The sequence below is a fragment of the Leptinotarsa decemlineata genome, unplaced genomic scaffold, assembly GCF_025532065.1.
Source record: "Leptinotarsa decemlineata unplaced genomic scaffold, Ldec_3_MD MMD2_tig00026294_RagTag_RagTag, whole genome shotgun sequence".
In the NCBI taxonomy this organism is placed as follows: domain Eukaryota; kingdom Metazoa; phylum Arthropoda; class Insecta; order Coleoptera; family Chrysomelidae; genus Leptinotarsa; species Leptinotarsa decemlineata.
Genome location: NW_027412674.1, coordinates 2393935 through 2417104, shown reverse-complemented (window position 1 = coordinate 2417104; position 23170 = coordinate 2393935). Strand labels below are relative to the sequence as shown.

Sequence of the window (23170 nt, the reverse complement as noted above, 5' to 3'; positions counted from 1 at the left end):
GTAGCGATATTTCCTGCTTTGTAACCCATACAAATGGTACTCGGCGTTTTTTTGTGAAAAGTAATTATTAACGAAGATTATTGCCTCTTCATTTGACGAAAATCCCTGCCCTTCGAACGCAATTTTTAGATGAGGAAACAAAAAAAAGTCGCTTAGGGTTAGATCTGGTTAGTAAGGCTGGTGGTCAAGCAGTTCAAAACGTGATTCGTGTATTTTTGCCACGGCAACCGCTGAAGTGTGAGACGGTGCGTTGTCTTAAACAGGATTTTTTTCTGCACATCACTTTCCCGGTTGAAAAACCAGTCTCCCAAGCTCTTACGGCTACGTTTAGCAACAGCTGCCTTGAATTTTACTGTGGTGAATGATGGTGCATACACAGAATAAATTTTATTTTTGTTTTGCGTAGGCGTATTGCCTTTCAAAAACAAATATTTAATGACCGCCCGCTCAATACTCGATTCCGTCCATTTTCATTAAAACACCCATATCAACCCACTCAAATGACTGCTCACAACTGTTCATCCAAAATGGCTGAAACTTTGGTTAGTAATTGTCAACAGACGAATAACGAAATTGACTAGCTTTTATTTACGATTGAAAATGAGTCAAAATAACCTCAGGATTTCATAAATGATTCTATAATACAGATTGCTTTATTTAAAAAAGCTGAGTTGGCCCATTTTCATATTTTCAGAATTAAATCTAAAGAAATGAACTTTGAATGTTCAAGCCCGTCTGGCATATACCTACACAGCAGGTTGAATGGACTGACGCCTATCAGAAAACAACTACTCCACTGGCTAATACCATGAATGACATTGGATTATATCCGACAGGCGTCAGTGCAGGAATCTTCACAAAAAATTTCCTGCATATGCAATTGGCAATACAACTGGAAGAGTCGACCTTCAATTTTGGAATGGGTACACTTGCAGACCGGTTTCGGGCTCCTTAGCCACTCATCAGTGCAAGATAGTGACCATCATCGACCTAACCTAACCTACTATGTCAGTATATCCGAGACGGGCTTGAACATTTGAAGTTCATTTTTTAAGATGTGTTCACTGCCTGTCTTCAAGCAAAGCCCACTAACTAATAAGAAAGTTTTCAGAATTAATCATCGATTCAAACGCCTTGTATAACAATAAATTGATGTATACAGCCGTGACAACGTAGTAAGAGATCGTCATGAAAAATGAGAAATAAAACTTTCTATGTTGTTTTTACCACTTGTATTTCTAACCAACGTTACTAACACAATAAAATAGTTTATTGTATTGTATTTCCAAACTAACACAATGAAGAAGTTCATGGTGGACATGCGTGGACAAATACAAGTGGTAAAAAAATAAAAAGTTTCAATTCTCATTTTTCACTCGTATAATATTTGAGAAATGTTTTCTGTACAAGACAATGGAATATAGTATTTTGATGGATCAATAATAGCTTATTTAAGTCATCTGTCAAACTATGAATTCAATGGAGGAATCACTCGAAAGTCGAATATCTAGTTTTTTAAGTTAACAAATGATTGTTTCGAAAACGATTCAATTCATAGAGGAGCCCAAGCGGGGATTTCGGGATTTACTAAAGCGCGGCAGATTAATATACAGGGGGATACCTTGTACCCGGTTAAGTAACTCCACCAAATATGAGCCCCATATATAAGGCCGCCTGTGAGAGATAAAGGATCAGATTTGTAAAAAAAATTGATCATCAGAAATTCTCGAGCGCGTCAGATCAAGGTAGGGTAAGTTAATTACCTACTAAAAAGTGTATATTCCAGTAATCTGACAATTTGAGAGGAACGCAAAGAAAGGAGAGGGCAGCAAAGTTGTAAAAAAATAACGTCAATTCGACATTCTCGAGCGTAGCTAATATTTTTTTTTATTTTGAAAGAAATAATTCAAGGATAACGAAAAATATATAATCTAACAATTTCAGCAAGCCGAAATAACGAAAATTCGTCGATAAAGTTTAATGCGTACAGCTGTGTGATACCTATATTTCCCTCTTCAAATTTTTATTCCTCTATTCTTTATTCACTTTTTTTCTATCTATTACTCTCCCACTCCGTCCTCTCTCTTAATTCTGTTGCCATGACGCCATCACAGCTGTTCACAGAGACGTTCGTGATGAAGATGAGGATGATGATTAATTAATCAATTAATTGATGGATGTAGCCGTTACTACGTGGTAGGAAATCATAATGAAGAAAAGAGAAATTAAACTTTCTATGTTTTTGACCACTTTTATTTGTAACTAACGTTACTTTCAAACTAATACAATATATAAGTTTGGAAATGTCCTTATACAATATATAAGTTTGAAAATGTCTTTATAGGACGAAACTGCAGTAACGTTAATTACAAATAAAAGTGGTAAAAAACATAGAAAGCTCCATTTCTCTTTTCTTCATTAATTAATCAATTGACTTTAAGAAATTAAATTTTTTTGAGCATTTTAAAAAATTATTTTCTTATAGATACTAGTATTCTATTTGCATGCTATTTCCTGAGCTTTCCGATTAATTAAGTTCAATGAATTAAGTTCAATGAGCTAAAATAATTGAAAAAAAATATTGTTTTTGTCAGATTAAGCGAATCCCTTTAGATAATCGTCAGATTATGAGACAGCACGTCTAAAACATAAAGATGAATCATATATATTTCAATCTGACGCGCTTGAGTATATCAAAATGGCGAATTTTTTGCACATTTTGATAATTGCCGCGAGTTTGCGTCAGATCGAAATCGTCAGATTATTGAATGAGAGCTTTTTTTTGTTGCACTTAACACCCCCTTACAAAATCTGACGCTCGATTAATTTTTTTTCTTTCCACTTTTAATCCTTACATACAACCACCCACATCATGCAGAATAAAATACCAAAATTATCAAAAATACGTAGGACATTGATGCTATCAATATCTGACGCGCTCGAGTATGTCCATGCAACATTATTTTTTTACATACTTAAAAATCTATAGCCGCTTCTCCCACCGATGAAAAGGTATATATTATATAACATTTTTTCTTCTTATCATCTAAGCTTTGCAACCTAATATGTTTCAATGACGCTCGAGTAAATCTCCATTTTGCATCGTGGGCTCCCCTTCTATGATATAGCGTGTATTGGATAAACTAACAATAGAATTGTGCTAGGTATTTCCACTGGATAAAACATATTGAAAAACCTGAATATGTCAATTTTCAGGATATGAATCCCAAAATACGCCTATAACTGACAGTCATCTCGCTATACCCTGAATGCTAAGAAAATTCTAGGAAAGCTAATATATATGAGTAACAATATAATATACGAACCTGAACCGTTGGTCCTTTACTTATGCCCTCTTTTTAGGAGAAAATTTCAACCTCTCTCTTTCTCTATGCCGGGATATTATTTTCTTATTTATGTTGCACTGCAGCAGGTATGCACGACTGGGTTTTCATTTTTTTGTTTTAGTGTTAATGCGAATGGAAAAGAAAGTGAGTTAAATGATCCAAGAAGTTTCATGAATTTCGCGTGAGATTCGAGTCAGGAATATTTTGTTGAAAAGTGAATGTTCATTTTAAAATCCATGAAAAAAATGGAATATTGTGATTATCATAATATCAGATATTATTTCAAACTGTATGAAATTGATCTATTGAAAACACTTTTTCATTACCAGAAGATGATCTTCAACTTTTGAAGATGCTAACTTGGTTTGCCAAACGCTCATCAAGAAACAGTATTTTAGTTCTGGTGTATACTGAGATTGATAAATTATTCATAATTGAAGACAACCATTTATCCATGTTCATTATTCAATCTCAATAAGTTTTTTTTTATCTCATAAAGAAAATGAAACTGATTCAGCCTCAATGAGAGAATTTATTGTTTCTGACAGGATTCTTTGAAACTATATTCACATATTTTTCGAAGATGATAGTGCATAATAAAATTTGGCACTCATTGAGATGATTGATTCTAAAAATATGGAGAAGAAATTTTTCTCTAGTTGATTTACAGAGTGTAACTGAATAAGTGTAAAACATTCAAAGGGGTGATTCCTCACCGAAAAAAAAATACAATCTTTCATATAAAAAAACTTCATTGGAGCATCCCTTGTTAAGATACAGCTCCTTAAAGGGGGTACATAAAATTTGTATAACATTTTTTTTCACAAGTACTGAAGAAGTTAAAATATTGAAATTAACCGGACGTTTTGTTGTACTACCAAAGATACACTTAGCCAGTAATTTATTTGGTTTACCCCATGATTGTAAGGGGTGGAAAACGCAACCCCTTAAATTTATTTCCAATGTAACTTCTTGTCTTATTATTTGTTTACCATTTAAAAATTTATTTCCGATAGTCTGTTTCATTCTAAACAAAAAATGTTTCTTGAGTTTTTTGCCCAAAATAAACCAGTTCGCAGCAAAAAATTATTTTACGAACAACTACAGAGATACATCGTCATAAATGCGAACTGGATGTATTGTTATTTTGTAGTTAGTACCTGCATTAAACGATTGAAGGGTAATAAAAAAAATTATTGATAACAAAACAGACAATATGTAGAAATCCTAGTAAATGTTCAATATATCTACCTTCAGATATTACGCATGCGTCTAGACGTCGGCGCATTGAGCCACGTATTCGCTCAAATAATCCTGGAGTCTCTCTGATTACCCTGCATGCATCGATGATGCGGTTTCTTAAGTCCTCTACATCGCAAACAGGAGTACGATAAACCAAATGCAGTAAATGGCCCCAAATAGAGAAATTGAGAGGATTGAGAGGATTGAGATCCGGGGATCGAGCGGGCCAGTATGTGGTCCTCCTCGACCTATCCACTGATTTGCATATGTTACAGTTGAATGCTGACGTGCTACTTGACTAAAATAGGCTCCCGCCTATTTTAGTCAAGGCGGGAGCCTATTTTAGTGAAGTAGCACGTCAGCTACTTGACTAAAATAGCAGCAGTACTGGATGCACTTCTCCTAAACATTGAACGTATGCCTCACCATTCAATCGAGGAGGTAGAAAATGAGGCCCAATTAAATCATCCCCAATAACTCCGAGCCACACGTTAAAAAAAAACTGTTCTTGATGGTTAGTTTCGATAATAGCGTGAGATTTTTCATCAGCCCATATGTGGTAATTATGAAAATTAATAATCTTGTCCCGAGAAAAACTACATTCGTCTGTGAATTCTATCGTCTTCAGAAAGTCACAATTTCTTCTGATCATTTCGAGCATCCAATTGCAAAATTCAAGACGGTTCGGAACGTCTCGCGGTAACAGTGCCTGTACTCGTTGCAGATGGTAAGGGTATAAGAGTTGTTCCTTTGAAATTCGAAATACCGTCATATGATCATCATTTAGCTGGAAAGCAATCTTTCAAGTACTGGTAGTAGGTTGTTCTTCAATTAAATTAAGTACCGCTTCCTCAAGCTGTTTTCGTACTTTTCGATGGCGATCACAATCCTGCGTTCTTTTGTCGAATCAACCACATTCTCGTAATCGTTGATGAAGTCGAGCAAATATTTTATGTGAAGGATGCTGCCGTTGAGGATACATTTCAGCATATCTTCTAGAAGCTTCTAACCCATTCCCCTGCTACAGACTGTGAACGTAATGCATATCGGCTATTTCCTCATTTGTGTATGCCATTTTAATAACAAGTGAATTATTGAAGTAACAAATTAAGAACAGAACAACAACACACAATCAGTATTAATTCAATTTCGAAAATTCACAAACTGACAGCGTCATACCAATTTAATTGTCACTATCGCTAATAGCGACCTACTAGATATATTAGTTTCGTATTTTCGCATTTATGACGATGTATCTCTGTAGTTGTTCGTAAAATAATTTTTTGCTGCGAACTGGTTTATTTTGGGCAAAAAACCCATGAGACATTTTTTGTTTAGAATGAAACAGGCTATCGGAAATAAATTTTTAAATGGTAAACAAATAATAAGACAAAAAGTTACATTGTAAATAAATTTTGAGGGTTGCGTTTTCCACCCCTTACAACCATGGGGTAAACCAAATAAATGTCTGGCTGAGTGTCTTTTTGGTAGTACAAAACGTCAGGTTAATTTCAATATTGTGACTTTTTTACTCCCTGCGAAAAAAATTGTTATACAAATTTTTATGTACCTCCTTTAAGGGGCTGTATCTCAACAATGGATGCTCCAATTAAATTTCTTCATATGAAAGATCCTATCTTTTTTTCGATGAGGAATCACCTCCTTAAATGTTTTACACTTATTCACTTACACCCTGTATATGTTAAATTGAGAAAGATATAGGTATGCTACCAAAACTTTGTGAGGAGACTCAAAAACCTACTCGTATCACTTTACAATTATTTTACTGGTTTACTTTGCTTGCTATTTTCGTTTTTTTGACTTATAGAACTGACAGCTCTCCGAACTCGCAAAACTCTAAATAATCATGAGAAAACCGAATAGGTTTTTAAAATTTTTTCCACCTACATTTTTCCTCGACCTTTCTTACTCTCTCGATTTTCATCACATTAGTTCAGAATGAATCATCGTCACTCAAAATACATTCTGAAGATTCTATATCAGACCCTTTATTCCGCAACCAACACCCCTATACAATGATCTATTCACCCCTATAGACCCCTATAGAACTTTTGCCTACTCATTAAACTTATTTAAATTGATTCCGGTAATCGTTAAGGTCGGGTTTGGTTATAATACATATACTTACCAAACCTCTCAACGATTACATCGATAATTCAAACAAACTATTGTGCACAGTGCACATTTCCCTATCGAACCCCCAGAGCATGTCACCAATTTTTTTTTAATGGATCACCTTATATTGTTTCGCATTTTCAGATGCTCCATGATGAGCAGATTTCAACAAAGTATAAAACATGGTCTGAAGCTTATGGTTCGGGAGCTATAAATTATTTGAGTTGAAAACGAGCCACCCTGAATAACTTTTGAAACAATGATTTTTAGGAAAAATGAAAAAACACCTCAACAATAGTATACAGGGGGACACATTTTGAAATATTCGTTCTAGAGACAAATATTCAGGTTTCAGGTTTCAGGTTTATTGTTGCTTAATTACATTTTCAAACTTAACATTTCAAACTTAACTTAAGGTACTTAAAGAGATTGTGTCTGAAAAGGACGACCTAGGCACAGGTGCCTGTTGTGTCTTTGTCCATTTCAGACAATAGAATTATATAACAAAAGGAAAGAAAAGCGATATGTAGAGGTAGGTAGTTACAAGAGGCAGACAACCTGGAACAGAGACCAGTAAGTGGAATATTACGAAAAATACTAATTAACTAATTAATTAATGAGGAACAATATAAGATTATGATTAGATGATTGGAAGAGGGATTCAGATGATTTCTCAGAAAATATTGAATTGTGTAGCACTGTTGAAAATAAGCTTCTTTATTTCATATTTAAATTTATTTTTATTGCGGATTTTTTTAATGTCAGCTGGAATAATGTTAAATAGTTTCGGTCCATAATAAAGGAATGATCTTTGTGTGACAGCCTTTTTGAAATGATTGACTTCGACGTTAAGATTAGATGCTGTTCTAGTATTGAGGGGCTTTCTCGGAAAGTGTTCATGATTTTGATGCATTCGCAGGAGACACTGGTAGATGTAGGTTTGTCTTATTTGGAATAAATTAGTATCCTGATAAAGTAATTTAGTAGAGAAGAGTTTTTTTTGTGAAGTATAATTTTTAGTAAAGTGTTCTGAGTTGTTTGTAAGTTTTGTAGTGTGCTTGTGAAAGCACCTCCCCAAATTGTTATGCAGTATTTTAGGGTAGATTCAACTAGCGAGTTGTATAACATAATAAGATTTTTTCGTGTTAGAATATCTCGTAGCAGATAAAATTTGTGAATCAGAGCTCTCAGTCGTTTTATCACATAGGTAATATGGTCAGACCACCTGATATGCTGGTCAATCATGACACCAAGGTATTTCAAGACTGAAACTTTCTGCAAGTCAGGGCAGTTACAACCATAAAAATCCTCGCATTTGGGAGAGTGTAATTTGATTTTTATATTAGGTTGATCGCTTATCGTAGGTGAGAAGGTGATATATTTCGTTTTCGCAACGTTTAAGCTTAATAAGTTGTGATCCAACCAGATTTATATATTTTTCAGATCCCTTTCAGTTTTTTTGTAAACTTCATCCCAGCTTCTCCCAGTGAATATAATTGCTGTATCGTCAGCATAGCAGATCATTCGACCTTCAAAGTTATTGATGTTTGCAATACTATTTATATATATTAGAAAAAGTATGGGACCCAGTACTGTTCCTTGTGGCACTCCTGTCTCAATTATTGATTTATTGCTCAACTTATCACCTATCTTTATCCTCTGTGCTCGATTGTTCAGATAGTTTTCAAATAGACTTAGTGATAATCCTCGAATACCGTAATTACACATTTTTTCTAGTAATTTGTTGTGGGAGACAGTGTCGAAAGCCTTGGCCAAATCAAGGAAGACCGCTAGGCATTTATTCGATTTGTCCAAGGACCCCACCACCTTACCAACAAAATTCAAAATGGCATCCTCCGTGTTGTAATTCTGCAGAAATCCATATTGACAGCTGGTTATTATGTGGTGTTTATCCAAAAATTTGATTTGCCTTGTCTTAAGTGAATGTTCGAATAGTTTTGCAAAATTATTAATAACAGAGATGGGCCGATAATTAGTCAATATATTACGTTTCCCAGCTTTAAATACTGGGGTGACTACGGATTCTTTCCATTGTTCAGGCATTTTTCCATTGAGGAAGCAGAGATTTATAATGTGTTTCAGTGGAGTAAGGATATGTTTGTGGATAGCTTTTATAACTTTGGTATCAATTCCATCCGGCCCTGGGAGCAATTATTTTTCAATTTTGAGATGAAAGTTATTAGTTCCGGGGCTGTTATGGGTTCTAGGAATAATGATGATTGTATAGACTTGTCATTAAGAAAATGCGGGGGTAAGTTAATTTTTTCAATATTACTTGCCATTTTCGACCCTAAACTAGAGAAGAACTCATTAAACACATTTGCTTTTTCGTTATCATCATTTATTGAGAGTCCGTTTTCATTAAGAACGTCAGTTTGAGACACGTTTAAATTTTTTTTAGCACCTGAGATATCATTGATTAAAGCCCAAGTTTTCCTACAGTTCCCGGCTGCCTCACTTAACTTTCCTTGATAAAAATCATTTTTACTTTTTTTTATTAGTGCGTTGAGATTATTCCGGTATCGTTTATATTTCTGTTCAAGTTCAATAGAATAGTTGTTCAGTAGTTGTTTTTTTAATAAGTCCCTTTTATGTACTGAAGTAATTAGACCTAAGGAAATCCAAGGTTTTATTTTCCGAAATTTATTTTTTACAGTTTTCAGTTTAGTCGATTTCGTAATAAATTCATTGAGTTTTTGAATGAAGTGATCGTAAGATGTTTGAGGATCTTGATTTCTTACCACATTTATCCATTGCTCGTTGCTAGTCAATTTCTCGAGTTTTTCAAGATTTATTTGTTTTACTATTATTTCTTTTCTAGATGTTGAAGGATTCGGATTTTTTCCTGAAAATTTTATGAAGCTGGAGGTACTGAAATGATCAGTGATATCAGTATGAAAAATTATTGGGTCTATTTGTGTTGTATTCAATAGGCGGTTATTTTTTTTTTGATAAATATATGATCAAATATGGAAGCAATAAATCAGAAAAAGAGATTTTTTTTTCAAATTCTTGAATCAAAATTTGATGACTGGACAATGGCAGTTATTTCAAATGAAACGCTATAAAAATATCAAATGTGATATACCCTTAGATTGTGAATTTATTGCTTTATCAATATCTGTAATTGAAAAGACAGGTTCGTATAAAAAAAAAGTTGATGGTGGCCATTACATCGTCATAGGACACTTCGAATACAATAACATTTTCCCTTTCTATTTTTTGATATTCTCCGAAATAACAATTTCATTCGAAAAAAAGAAGAACAGCATCTGTGACGGTTTAGAATATATATATACAAAGAGAGATTTTATCGAGTGGGTATGATATGAAAATCAAAAATGAAACAACTAGTGGACACAACACTACAAAAGTGGGGCAAAGCGCGGACACGTGTTTCTGGCTATTGGCCTCATTAGCGCGGTGCAGCCAAGTGTAAAGATGGGCTACACTTGTTTGCCGAAAGCAGGAAACAACACATACGCACGGAGTCAACAACAGGAGCCAACCGCACATTAGTGGTTCCAGTTAGAAGACCTAGAATTCCCAGGCCCACTTTTGGAGTGTTGTGTCCACTTATTGTTTCATTTGGAGGATAAGAATTAGTTAATAAAATATTGAATTTATTTTTAAAAAAATTATTTTTTTTTTTAAATAAATTGTTATATAATACTTCATCTGATATCATCAACATCAGAGAGAACAATAAAGCTGAAAATCCAAATTTCAAATAATTTTCCATTCCTTATGTCCCTAAATTGTCCAGCAAAATCATAAACGTATTTGAACAAGAACAGAATATAAAAATTTCACAAAGGAAAGTTAAACCCTTAAATGAACTACATTCAAAATTAAAAGATGAAGATTCGTTATTTGAAAAGTCACATGTAGTTTGCGAAATTCACTGCAACAATTGTGATAAGATATATATAGGTCAAACTAAAAACAATTTAAAAACCCGCACAGCTCTTCATAAAAGTAATAGTAAAAATTTAAAACGAAATTCTTGTGCTCTCACACAACACGTTCTAGACAATGATCATTCAGTCAATTATACTAACACCAAAATTCTCCATTTCGAACCAAATTCAAACAAAAGGCAATTCCTGGAAATGGCTGAAATCAAAATTAAAGAAAACAATATCAACAAAAAGACAGACATCGACAACCTCAGCAAAATTTATTCATTTTTACTAACAAAAAATATAAATCTGAATACATCCTGTAATATTAACACAGTATAAATCACCATAATAAACGGTAATAAAAAATTTGAAAAAGTATTTCACATTATTCAATGTGAAAAAGTTGTCATTTTGATGTTGAAGACTTCTTTCGAAATTGAAATTTCCAAATTGAATATTCTCACATAGCACAGGTATTCTGTTTTATCCGTTATTATATTTTATATATATATATATATATATATATATATATATATATATATATATATATATATATATATATATATTTATATATATATATATATATATATATATATATATATATATATATATATATATATATATATATATATATTTATTATGCCCTTTTTATATTACAGCCCTCGATAAAGCTAATAAACATTAGCGAAAGCTCGGGCAGCTAAAAAGAGTAATATTTATTCTAATCAGACCGAATCCCCAAAAAACTACTCATCTATACATACATATGGTCGTTACACTATCAATTGATTTTTTTGATATGAAAGGGAAAATATTGAAGACAGATGAAAGGGAGTAGTAGAGAGAAAAAAATTAGATTGTATGAAAGTTATTCAAATAAAATCTGTTCCTGAACGATGGGGATGCTAATTTTCACGTAAGTTTTGTTTTTTGAGTATCGCTAAAATTTGGGTTTTCATCTGAGCATTTCCATTAACGCACTTATCATTTCCAAAATAATTAATAGCAATGATGTTAAGCCGTTCTGTGAATTTAAAACCCTTAAAAGAGTGAGGAATGGTTCATTTTACTGAATTACTACAACTTAATTCTGAATTCATAGTCTCTCCACTATGTTTCATTTTTGAGAATTGATAAAAAAATCAGGAAACATAAATTTTGGTTCAAATAAATAAAAATGTACATTTTGAATCATTTTCAAATGAATATTTCTGAATGAATGATAATGATCAAGGACAAAACTCAAGCACTGCCGAAGATTCCTTAGGGTGCCCTAAAAGCAGTGCCTGTGCGAAACTAGCCATTCACATTGAATTTGAATCGCTATAGATTAAATCCATTTGGAAAAACGTTCCCAGGAAGTTTATTCCATATAAACGGCAGTTCTCCAGATGATATATTTCTTGAACAGTGAAGGTCTAGGTGTACTGAGTTGAACCTCAAAATGACGGGCAGCCACAGTCCGTCGCGTATTTTTGATATGTTTCGCTCTTGGTGGAATCAAATGAATACATTTTATTCTCTATCCAATAATAACATCATTTTGACATTTTTCTATTCGTAGTGAAAATATGAATGAATAAAATAGATCTCAGCTTCCAATTTATTCATTGATAATTCTGAAACGAAAAAGCAGGCATTGTTGAATACATGCTGAAGAGAACACTTTTTCCACACCAGAACAAAAACAGTCTTTCGATGTACATTTCACTAACCAAGTTAGCATCATTAGATAATGCTAACTTTTCATTTCTTGATGACATAATTTCGTTAGCGCAACCAGACAGTCTGGTTTGGCATGGGAAAAGTGCGTTTTCTATACATTCATTTCACGGTAGAGGTTTCAATTATACTAACAAATTAACGCTATAGTTAAATAGAGAATCTAAATACATTCTGTACCTTGGTATTATCACTCTTTTTTCTCGATCAAAATTGGAAGATTAGAACACTTCACTTCAAACTTCGAACAGCTAGCCCCTATACAATATTTGAAGATAAGGAACTTACTATATTCTTATATATACATTAATTGTCCCCCTAGGAATAAAAACCGATAGATCCCAGGTTTTTGAATGTATCTCAAAGGCAAAGAATGTATCTGTTTATTTTAAGATACGGAATTGATGTAAGCTTTCAAATTGCCAAATGGAAGTTGATTGTGATAAAGTTCAAAACTTAGCAGAAAATGCGGAAGAGTTTTTATATTCTGTATTATCAAGTTCCTAATTGTTTCAAAGTTACTACTTAAATCACAATTTTTCAACAAAAAATTAAAATGTCGATTTTCAAAGTAAGATATTTTAAATAATCAGAAAATAAAAACGTGCTCCTTCTGGGCTTTTATAATACGGCGAGTTCATTCAGCGGTGAAATAGTTGGCTAAAAATATCCATCGAGAGGCTTTTAGACTACTTCAGAAGCTTTTGGAACGTCATACCCATGCTTTTCAAAACATCCGGCAACCGTGCACGGTGGCCATTTTCGCGGCTCAGCTACTTTGGCGCGTCCCGCGTCTCACAGTTACTCTCAAAGTTTCTGAAAGTTGTGTCGCAGTTGCTTGATAGTGCGTGGTCGCTTTCGCGCAGTCAATACTACCTGTTGCAGTGTTACTACTTGTAAACAAAGTGTATGAATTTGACAGTTTATTGTTTTCATCTCGTACTGGAATTTGTGGGTTTTAAAGTTTAAATGACAATGGCTAAGAATAAAATGCATTCAACGTAAGTATTTTTGTTCTTGTGTCATTCTCTGGAAATGGTTGTTATTCATTTCCATAAGGAGTGGAAAGTTTGTTGAAACTGTCCTTTGGTCGCTCAAGTATCTTCCATTGGAAGATGATGGATTTGGAAATTGATCTGTTCTCAATATAGCGATCAGTGAGTTAATCTTCTTTTAGACAAACTTGAAAAAAGACTTTTCTACTGTTGTGATAAAAAAAGAAGAGTCTTTGCTATAATAAAATTAATAGACTGTTAAATTTATGCACCTCTAGGTCTTTGGATTTGTCATTTGTATTTCCAATGTTAAAAAATTTATGATATATGTCTGCCACGAAAAAAAGGAAACTAATCATGAAAAAAGATAAATTTTCTCTGGAGAGAATAATATATTTCATTCTTTTCTAGTGGCAGAAATATTTCATATTCTTACGAAACTGACTTCTTAAGATTTTAAAAAATAAATAAAAATCTACTTACCTGAACTGAAAGGGGTATATTTTTCAGGGGAGATCATCTGTTCGAAAAAAAGCTTTTTGGATTTCTACTTTTCCCACATTTTTTGTATAAAGATGAGTTCCTCATATTTTTCTTCTAAAAAAACTACTTGAGATAAATTAGATAAACAGTTCATTATTCATTGTTATTTTGAACGTACTGCTCCATTTTTTTCAAAAGTAAGTTCACAAATATATACCTACTTACACATGAGTTGAATACATTTTTGAATAGGATGTTTCAATAACGGAAACTTCCAAAACAATGCAGTCTTGTTTGAAATAGAAGGAAAACTTCTGTGCTTTATGTCAATTTTAAATCGTGCTGGAAATTTGTATAGGTGTTCAGATTGGTTTACACATAACTACTTGAGTAGGTATCTATTCGTTAGAATGAATTAGCAAATGACTAACCGTCTGGTCATGAGAGAAACAAATCAAAATTTGCATCTGTTTTTGAAATCATTTCACTTTGAAGTTGTCTCAAGTAGCACTCGACGAATGTCCTTCGCGAATAACAAGTCAGCACACATTCAATTGTCGATAATTCATTCGTGTAATAATAATAATAATAATGTTCATTAATCAAAAGAAAAAAGATCGAGGAAAATCAATTAATCCAAAAATCAATTGATACAGAAACCTTGTGATAGGCTCATAAACCCATAAATATTTTGTTCCTGCTATGGAGTAGAAAAAAATTACCAAAAAAATCTCTCATCTATTTCATCAAATACTTGGTTGTTGTTTCATAAGTAACTCCATTCAGGTTGATCATTTCCATATCATTAATTTCCAGTAACTATTCAAATCTGGTTCATTGTATTGGAACAAGTATTTTTCTAGATATTTTTAGCGTAGCAGCACGTAATTCACCAGATTTGTGTATGATCCACTTATAAACATTCCACGATTTTTTATAAACATTATTTTAATGAAATTTCGTAATTTGTGCGTTGGGAATTACAGTTGTTAACAGAAATTAAGACACACGTAGAGGTGTTCAATTCCATATTATATGACAGATGCTTTTTTTCAATTTCGACATCATGTTTCACGAACCGTCCTATACGGATATTACTGTACATTACGATTCTACCCATCCATATCAACACAAAGTAGCAGTTCATAATAGCATGATTCAGAGATTAGTCAATGTTCCTCTTTCAATAAATAATTTCAATTACTAACTCAATATCACTAAGCAAATTGCACTAAACAATGGGTTTAAAGCTGAATTAATGAACAAAATACTTTCCAAAAAGTCTCCGCAAAAGCGGTTCAAGACGTTTTTCCTATTGAGAAGTTAGATAATCAAAATGAAAATTATAGAGCTTTAACGTATTTTGGACAAACAACAGAAAAAGTGGCTTCATTTTTGGATATCAAATCGTAAGGTTTGTTAATGAAACAAAATGAGAAATCAATCATTCTACCTTAGCTCTGAGATGCATAGAAGAAACAGTGGAAAGAGTCGCTGTGCACCAAAGACAAAGACAAAATCCCCCAAGGACTACTCAAAATATTCAATCTTTGGTTATATTTGCCGTGGTTAAACTCAACTAAAAAATCGTGCAGGGGTTTACCATTTAATACTAAGAGTATGAGTCAGACGCACCTGAAGAGAAACACAATTAAGTATTGCTGGATACTAGGTACTCGTAATTTCATTTCTATTTGTTGACTGAAATAATTTCGTATTTATCGAATGATTTGTTTTTTAATTATGTAATACAAATTGGGGTAACTGGAAATCACTATAGTATTTTCGGCATTGTCAAGAATGCAAACATCAAGAATGCAAACATGCTAGTACATCAAAGAAAGCAACATAGTCGTCAAAGCAAGTGGCACTGCAATTCATCCACAAAGTCACTGAGATATTTCTACCCGCTACCTTGAGGACGCCGCTAACGAGCCATTAAAATAGTGACTTGCGACAAAGGACTTCAAAAGAGGCGGCCGACGCTGTTTATTATATTGCGTTAAAAATAGTATTAATAGGCGTCGGATTGGAGGTATTAATAACAATTTCCCAATGATATATTCTGTATGATGAGAAGATAATTGAAATATTGTGAAAACTAATTTTGTTTGAATATTTTATTTTGAGGACAATTTATATTTGAAATTGTTTTTTATTTAGGATTGTTACCTTCTGCAGATCTATAAAATGATCAGAATATTAAATTCAAAAATAAATGACAAAAAATTACCGCAATCGATAAAGTAGCTTTTTGAAAAAAAAAATTCTCAGTAACCTGAATTTATAAAATTTTGCATATAAAATGAATATGTCTGGTGACGTTTTAAAGACTATCCATTTTCTTTATCCAACCATTTAAATCAACACATTATAATTTGTAGTTATAATTCGTCTTTTGATGTAAATCAATAAGATATTATTATTATTGATACTGGTAATATCAAAATGATAATGAGGATTGATAAAGTCTTCGAAACCTCAACAGATAAGTATACAAATAGGTGACCGCGAAATTTGAACATCTGAGTGCTTTGACGTTTCGGCTTCGACTTTGAAGCCATTTTCAAGAAGTAGAAAAGTGTGGCTGTACTGAGAATCACACTTTAGTGTTTTGATGTTCTGGTCTTGTCAAACCTTCAAGATGGTATGACCCTCATTGACCCATGTTTCATTCATATAAAAAATAGATTTACCCAGTGTTCTGGCTTCCTTTATTTCTCTCAATAGTCCCTTTTACATTCTACAATCTCTGATTTTTCTATCAACATGTTCTTTCTATCTTCCATAATCTTATTTCAGGAAAAAACTGTCTTCACGAATAACTGACAAAACTTTATTTAATGTAGATATTTAGGGTTTTCTGTAAAAAGAGTGAACTGTCCAACTAATAGAATTCTTGTCTTCTTCCTCGATAATCAAATACTTTCTGCCAGTGGATACTTTCGGCTCCAAAAAACTGTTGTTAAGCTGTTGCTGAGGTTCACCTAATCCACAAACTGAACGAAAATATATAGAAGCAAATTTTCGAACTGATTTAGTGAAAGTGTTGAAATCTACGTGTGTTTTCAAATGTGTTTTTACTTTAACCAGCTGTTACCCCTCTGAAAAATCATTAAAAGTCATTTTCATCCCAAAAATGCACCCCATTTCATCCCTTGCTCGTGATTCTATAAATAATGTTCATACTGTTATCTTCAAAAACATTTGAGTAGTTGTTTACAGCTGATTCTCGGCCTCCCCCCACCACTATGACGTATTAATTGCTTTTTTTATTGGTTGTTGTTTGGTGAAGTTTTTTTTGTTGTGCAGTGAAGTCAAGGCGTTGTGACCTTGAAGTGTCTGGTGCATGGATCGTTCAGATTTTTTTTTTATTAGATTTTGTGTGTTTATGTGTGTGTGTAGGAGAATGCACGGTACAGGGTTTCATCATGTGCTTGTTTGTCTATGTACAAACATACGTCTGCATACTTCGAAGATCCTCCAAGTAATAAATGCTCCATCGGTGTTAGGGCACCAAGTTAGTAGTGGAGTGACGTCACAGCAATAACCGTTCAACGGCTAGAGAGCGACATGTTCACTCCACGACGTGTGCAGAGTAATGCGTATTCATCGGTCTGCCCTCACCTCTCCTGAAGCGATGAAGGTTCGCTCTAGCCCCGCTATCCATGGTGACACAACGGCAGCCGAGGACTGTTTGCCTAGCGTCTACCCTCTCCGAGACCGCAACGACCACTGCTTGCTCGTATATCGACATCTGTTATCGCATTCAGTTGGGAGGTAATCTTGGCGCATGTAGTTGAGAAGTGGGGTTGGCTATGACGTCTTGACGGGTCCTATCAGAGTGTATTTAAGAAGCGTACGAGTGTTGGCTATGTCAGTTTACATCAAGTGAGTTAGTGAGAACTATTATATAAAATGTATTCCTGTGACTGTGGTAAATCTTTCACTCGTAGTGATAATCTTCGTCGGCATCAGCTCCAGAGTTGCCAAGGAGGGCCTGCAGTGAAACGGGTGAGAGTGGATAATGCAACACCTATGTATACGTGCAATTGTTGTAATGTGACAATTCCTATGAGCCAAGTGAATTCTCACCGAAGAACCATGAGTCATAAAAATAATGCATGTGTTCAATTGTCTGACGGTGTTCAAATTATAACGAATGCATTCAATTGCCGCATTGCTACATACAGGGTGGAGAGTTCGATTGTAACCAGTGACTACATGTCATTTTTCAATAAGATTAGGCAGAAGGTCATTGAATTACTGGAATCAGCCATCAGGATCCATAAAAGCATCAAGGTGAATATGGAAGTTTTTGGGAATTATATTCTTCAGACTGATGATTCGAGGGACACGAAGTCATTTAATTCCCAAAATAAAATAGTGGACCAATCTTCAGATTTGAATGCTGTTTTTGATGGATTCCGTGATGTAATTGTGGCTCAAACGACTGAGTTCCAGGATCGCGACTCAGGTATTTATTTTTTAAAAAATTTCAATAAGATTGAATAGTAATATTTTTTTTTATAATTCAGGTTGGACTTGTGAAAAAATATTGTTTCTCGAGGTCAACATTAATAAATACAGTCCACTGGAAGGACGTTCATATGTGAAGCTGCCTCAATGTATTCAATGGAAGAAAGCTGTTGTGAATGTTCGTAATGAAGATCAATATTGTTTTGCTTGGGCTATAACATCAGCATTATATCCTGCAGATAGTCGAGTGTCCGAACTTACGTCATATCCACATTTTTCCACTGTTTTAGATGTCACAGGTATGGATTTTCCGGTTAAAGTTAATATTAAGAGTATCGAAATATTCGAAGATAGGAATGATATTTCAATTAATGTTTACGGTTTAGAGAGTACATTTGAGAAGGGTAAAATGAAGTATGAAGTGATTGGTCCATTGCGATACTCACAGAGAAGACTCCGGAGACATGTCAATTTGTTGTTTATAACTGATGACTCCGGTAATGGTCACTATTGTTGGATCAAAGATCTTTCAAGATTAGTTTCTAATCAACTATCAGCTCATAGACAGAAAAAATATTTTTGTGACGGATGTTTGATATATTTTTCTGATGAGAGATTGCTTTTACGTCATAATATGTATGATTGTAATCACATTAGTACCACAACACCAACTACTAATTTAAAGATCAATAAATATGGTAGAATGGTTGCGGAAAATAAACTAATGTTTGAAAACTTTGAGAGGCAAATGAGGGTGCCATTTGTAGTGTATGCTGATTTTGAATCAGTGCTTAAACCGATTCATGTGAATGAGCCAAATCCTGAAAGTTCATACACGATTAAAACATTCAAACATGCCCCATATTCATTTGCTTATTTGATAAAGTGTTCATATAATGATGATTTGTCAAAATTTGTTACATATAGGGGTGTAGATGCAGCTCAGAAATTTGTGAGTAGCATTGAAGATGATTTGAAAGAGATACATGAAAATCATCTCAGAAACCCTAACCGATGGATACACAACTGACGAAGAAGAAGAACAGTTTGCTGCAGCCAGAACTTGTGGTATATGTAATAAAGCATTTACTGATGGTGAAGTCAAAGTAAGAGATCATTGTCATGTCACAGAAAGAAAAGATCACATGCCGCTCACTCGAAATGTAATTTAAATTTCAAAATACCAAACTTCATACCTATCATTTTTCATAATTTAAGTGGTTATGATTGTCATTTATTCATAAAAGAATTGTATAGGAATAAAGAGAAAGTTGATGTTATCCCGCAAACTAAAGAGAAATATATATCTTTCACGAAGCATCTCTTCACACACAGCTATACCGATAAAGATGGTGTGGTTAGGAAGAATTATCTCAAAATGAGATTTATCGATAGTTATAAATTTATGACTAATTCGTTGGAGAAGTTGGGTGCAAACTTGACCTCCGATCAATGTTTGGAGATGCACAAACATTTCCCACAAATTGAGAAATTCAATTTGATGAGACAGAAAGGTGTATTTCCATATAGTTTTGTTGATGACATTGACAAATTGAATTATCCATTACTTCCGACAAAAAATCAGTTTTATGACACACTCAATTGTGAACATATATCGGAAACTGATTATGATAGGGCTAGAAAAGTTTGGAATTTATTCGAGTGTCAGAATTTGGGGGAATACTCTGATTTGTATTTGAAGTCGGATGTATTGCTACTATGTGATATTTTTGAAAACTTCCGCACCACAAGTTTAGAGATATATAACTTAGATCCGGCACAATATTACACTGCACCTGGATTATCATGGGATGCCATGTTGAAGTTCACTAATGTTGAATTGGAATTACTAACTGACATTGATATGATTCACTTTTTCAAAAAGGTATACGAGGTGGAATTAGTCAATGTAGCGAGAGGAAACATATAGCAAATAATAGATTTTTACCCAATTATAATCCAACGAACCTTCCACATTCATTACATATTTAGATGCAACAAATCTATACGGTCACAGTATGTCACAACCTCTACCAACAAGTGAATTTACATGGTTGACACCAAATGAAATTCTTAATCTCGATGTGATGGATGTGAGTACTGATAGTCCGTATGGGTATGTATTTGAAGTGGACATTCATTATCCACAAGAGTTGCATGATAAACATTCTGACCTTCCATTTTTAGTCGAAAAAATAATACCACCTCGTACACAATCGAAAATTCCCAAATTAATTCCAAATTTGAATGATAAAAGAAAATATATTGTTCATTATAGGAATCTACAGCAAGCTGTCAAAAATGGATTGATTGTAATGAATACACATAGAGTATTGAAATTCAAACAATCATGCTGGATGAAACCCTATATAGATCTTAATACTGAAATGCGTAATAGGTCTAACAACAAATCTGTTAAAGATTTCTATAAACTAATGAATAATGCGGTGTATGGAAAGACAATGGAGAATGTATAATTCGAATTGATGTTAGACTCGTTACACATTGGGAAAATATAAAGAAAAATATAGGTGCCAGCACTCTCATAGCCAAACAAATTTCAAAAATTGTTCAATTTTCCACTGATAATTCGTTGCCATTCAATTGGGTAGAGTGAAGGTTCATTACGATAAACCATTATATTGGGATTTTCCATATTAGAATTATCTAAAACAGTCATGTATGACTTTTTCTATGGATGCATCAAACAACACTTTGATGAAAATGTCTCTTTACTTTACACAGATACCGACTCGCTCATTCTTAAAGTAAACACAGAAAATTTTTATGAATTCATAAAAACTAACATAAGTAGATTTGATACATCCAATTACAGTATAGTTAACCAATTCAATATTCCAGTAACAAGTTCAGTCTTGGGTAACTTCAAAGATGAATTTCCAAATGATCCAATCATGAGTTTTTATGGTACAGGTGCTAAAGCATATTATGTGAAATCTGTTGATGGTGAATTTAAGAAAGCCAAAGGGGTTAAACGATCTGTAATAAAGAATGAATTGACATGCGAAGATTATCAAAAATCGTCGAACAAGGTGGTATGATATTCAGAAAGATGAATTCATTTAGAAACGTGTTACATGATATGTATACTGAATTAAAAAATAAAGTTGCATTATCATATCACGACGATAAACGATTTATCATTCCGAATACTACCCACACTCTTCCTTGGGGTCATAATGATATTGAATTTTATGAAAACGATCCAAATGAGAACATTCGTTGGATAAGTAATATTATTCAACAATCACAATCTCAGGAGACTCCATTGGATCAATTGATTAATTTATTATCTGCCGAGATCAATGATTGAAATATCATTCAATATCTTCAAAACCGGAAAATTCAATATTGATATTTATGTAGCCATTTATAATTAATAATATATGATAGAAGTAATGTGATATTAATGTATTATGTATGTATGTATATGTATTACTGTAATGAATATAAAATGATTAAAATTTTATTTGTATTATTTCTATTTCCCTAATCAATTACTGCAATATATAGTATAATGTAAATGACAGAAATATCAGTTTGAAGAGAATCATCGTAGAGTGCACAATGTCTAAAACAATCGATAAGTTTGGTAGAAAAAGAAAATGGGGTGGTAATGTCATTCGAGGTCCTCCTGGGAATGGTTTTAAATTAACAAAAGATGGTCATTATGACATGCAAAGGAAAATATTGAAAAATACAAGTGAACCAATTGACAAGAGTGATTGTGTAACTGTATCATATCTTGAGGGGGAAATTAATGGAGCAAAGGAAGTTATACTTCTAGCCCTACAAGCTGCAATACAATCCACAATAGGCAATATTGCTCGGGACGCCCGGCAAGCATTTAACGATAAAATTGCAGAGGCTCGGATAACTTTCACTCGTAAATTTGACCAACTTACAAGTGATGTAGACATAAAAATGTCTGACATAACAGCGTCTACAAATAAAAAATTTGATGCTATGTCAACATAACAGGGACTACAATGAAAAAGTATGATGTACTGGAACAGAGAGTTGAAGTATTGGAGAAAAACCATAAAGAAGTTTTGGAGAGAAACTATAAAGTCAGGCCATCATCATCAGGTGGACTGGGATAATCCAGGACTGAACATTAATCCAAATCATAGAATAATACAACCAAAACCAAACCAACTGATGATGTATTAATGGAACCAACATGGTGAATGTATTCCCTCGTTAGGTTAGGTTAATAGCTACGTTAGGTTAGCTGCATACTTACGTTAGGTTAGGTGTTAGGTTAGTATTCCCTCGTTAGGTTAGGTTAATAGTTACTGTAGGTTAGGTTAGGTTAGGTTAGGTTAGGTTAGGTTAGGTTAGGTTAGGTGTTCGGTTGCATAGCGGTAGGTTAGCGTACTAGGTTAGTTACGTTAATACATACGATAGGTTAGGTGTTCGGTTGCATAGCGGTAGGTTAGCGTACTAGGTTAGGTTACGTTAATACGTTAATACGTTAGGTTAGGTGTTCGGTTGCATATTATGTTACGAACGCGCGCGCGAAGAGGGCGTAGATGTCTCTCCCAGATGTCCCGCCTACCTGGGGCCGGAGGCCCCACCACCTGGGCGGAGCCCAGGCAGTGGGCGGGGCCCGTTAGGGCCACGCCCCCCCCCCCCCCCCCGTCCGCCACCAACTTTTCGTACCCCGCCCTTTCCGAAGCCCCGCCCCCTTTCGAAGCCCCTCCCCTCCCTCCCCGAAGCCCCGCCCCCCGACTCCCAACATTTGCGCATGTACACCCCTACCCTCATCGCGCATGTGCGCTCCCACCTTTTCCACCGCTCACGCATCGAAGTCGAT

The 23170-nt window shown here is 34.0% G+C and overlaps 1 protein-coding gene across 5 annotated transcripts in view; it reads left to right on the top strand.

Annotated features, from left to right (window-relative positions):
• The window catches only part of nemy (cytochrome b561 family member no extended memory), a 306149-nt gene that overhangs the window by 109435 nt on the left and 173544 nt on the right, over positions 1–23170 (top strand). The window contains exon 1 of one of the 5 annotated variants that reach the window (XM_074180150.1): positions 13167–13374. The exons of the other annotated variants lie outside the window; for them this stretch is intronic. Coding sequence (XP_074036251.1) covers positions 13343–13374 — 32 coding nt within the window. The 5' untranslated portion in view covers positions 13167–13342. Of the gene's footprint in view, positions 1–13166; positions 13375–23170 lie in introns of those variants that run through there. 5 annotated transcript variants of the gene reach the window in all.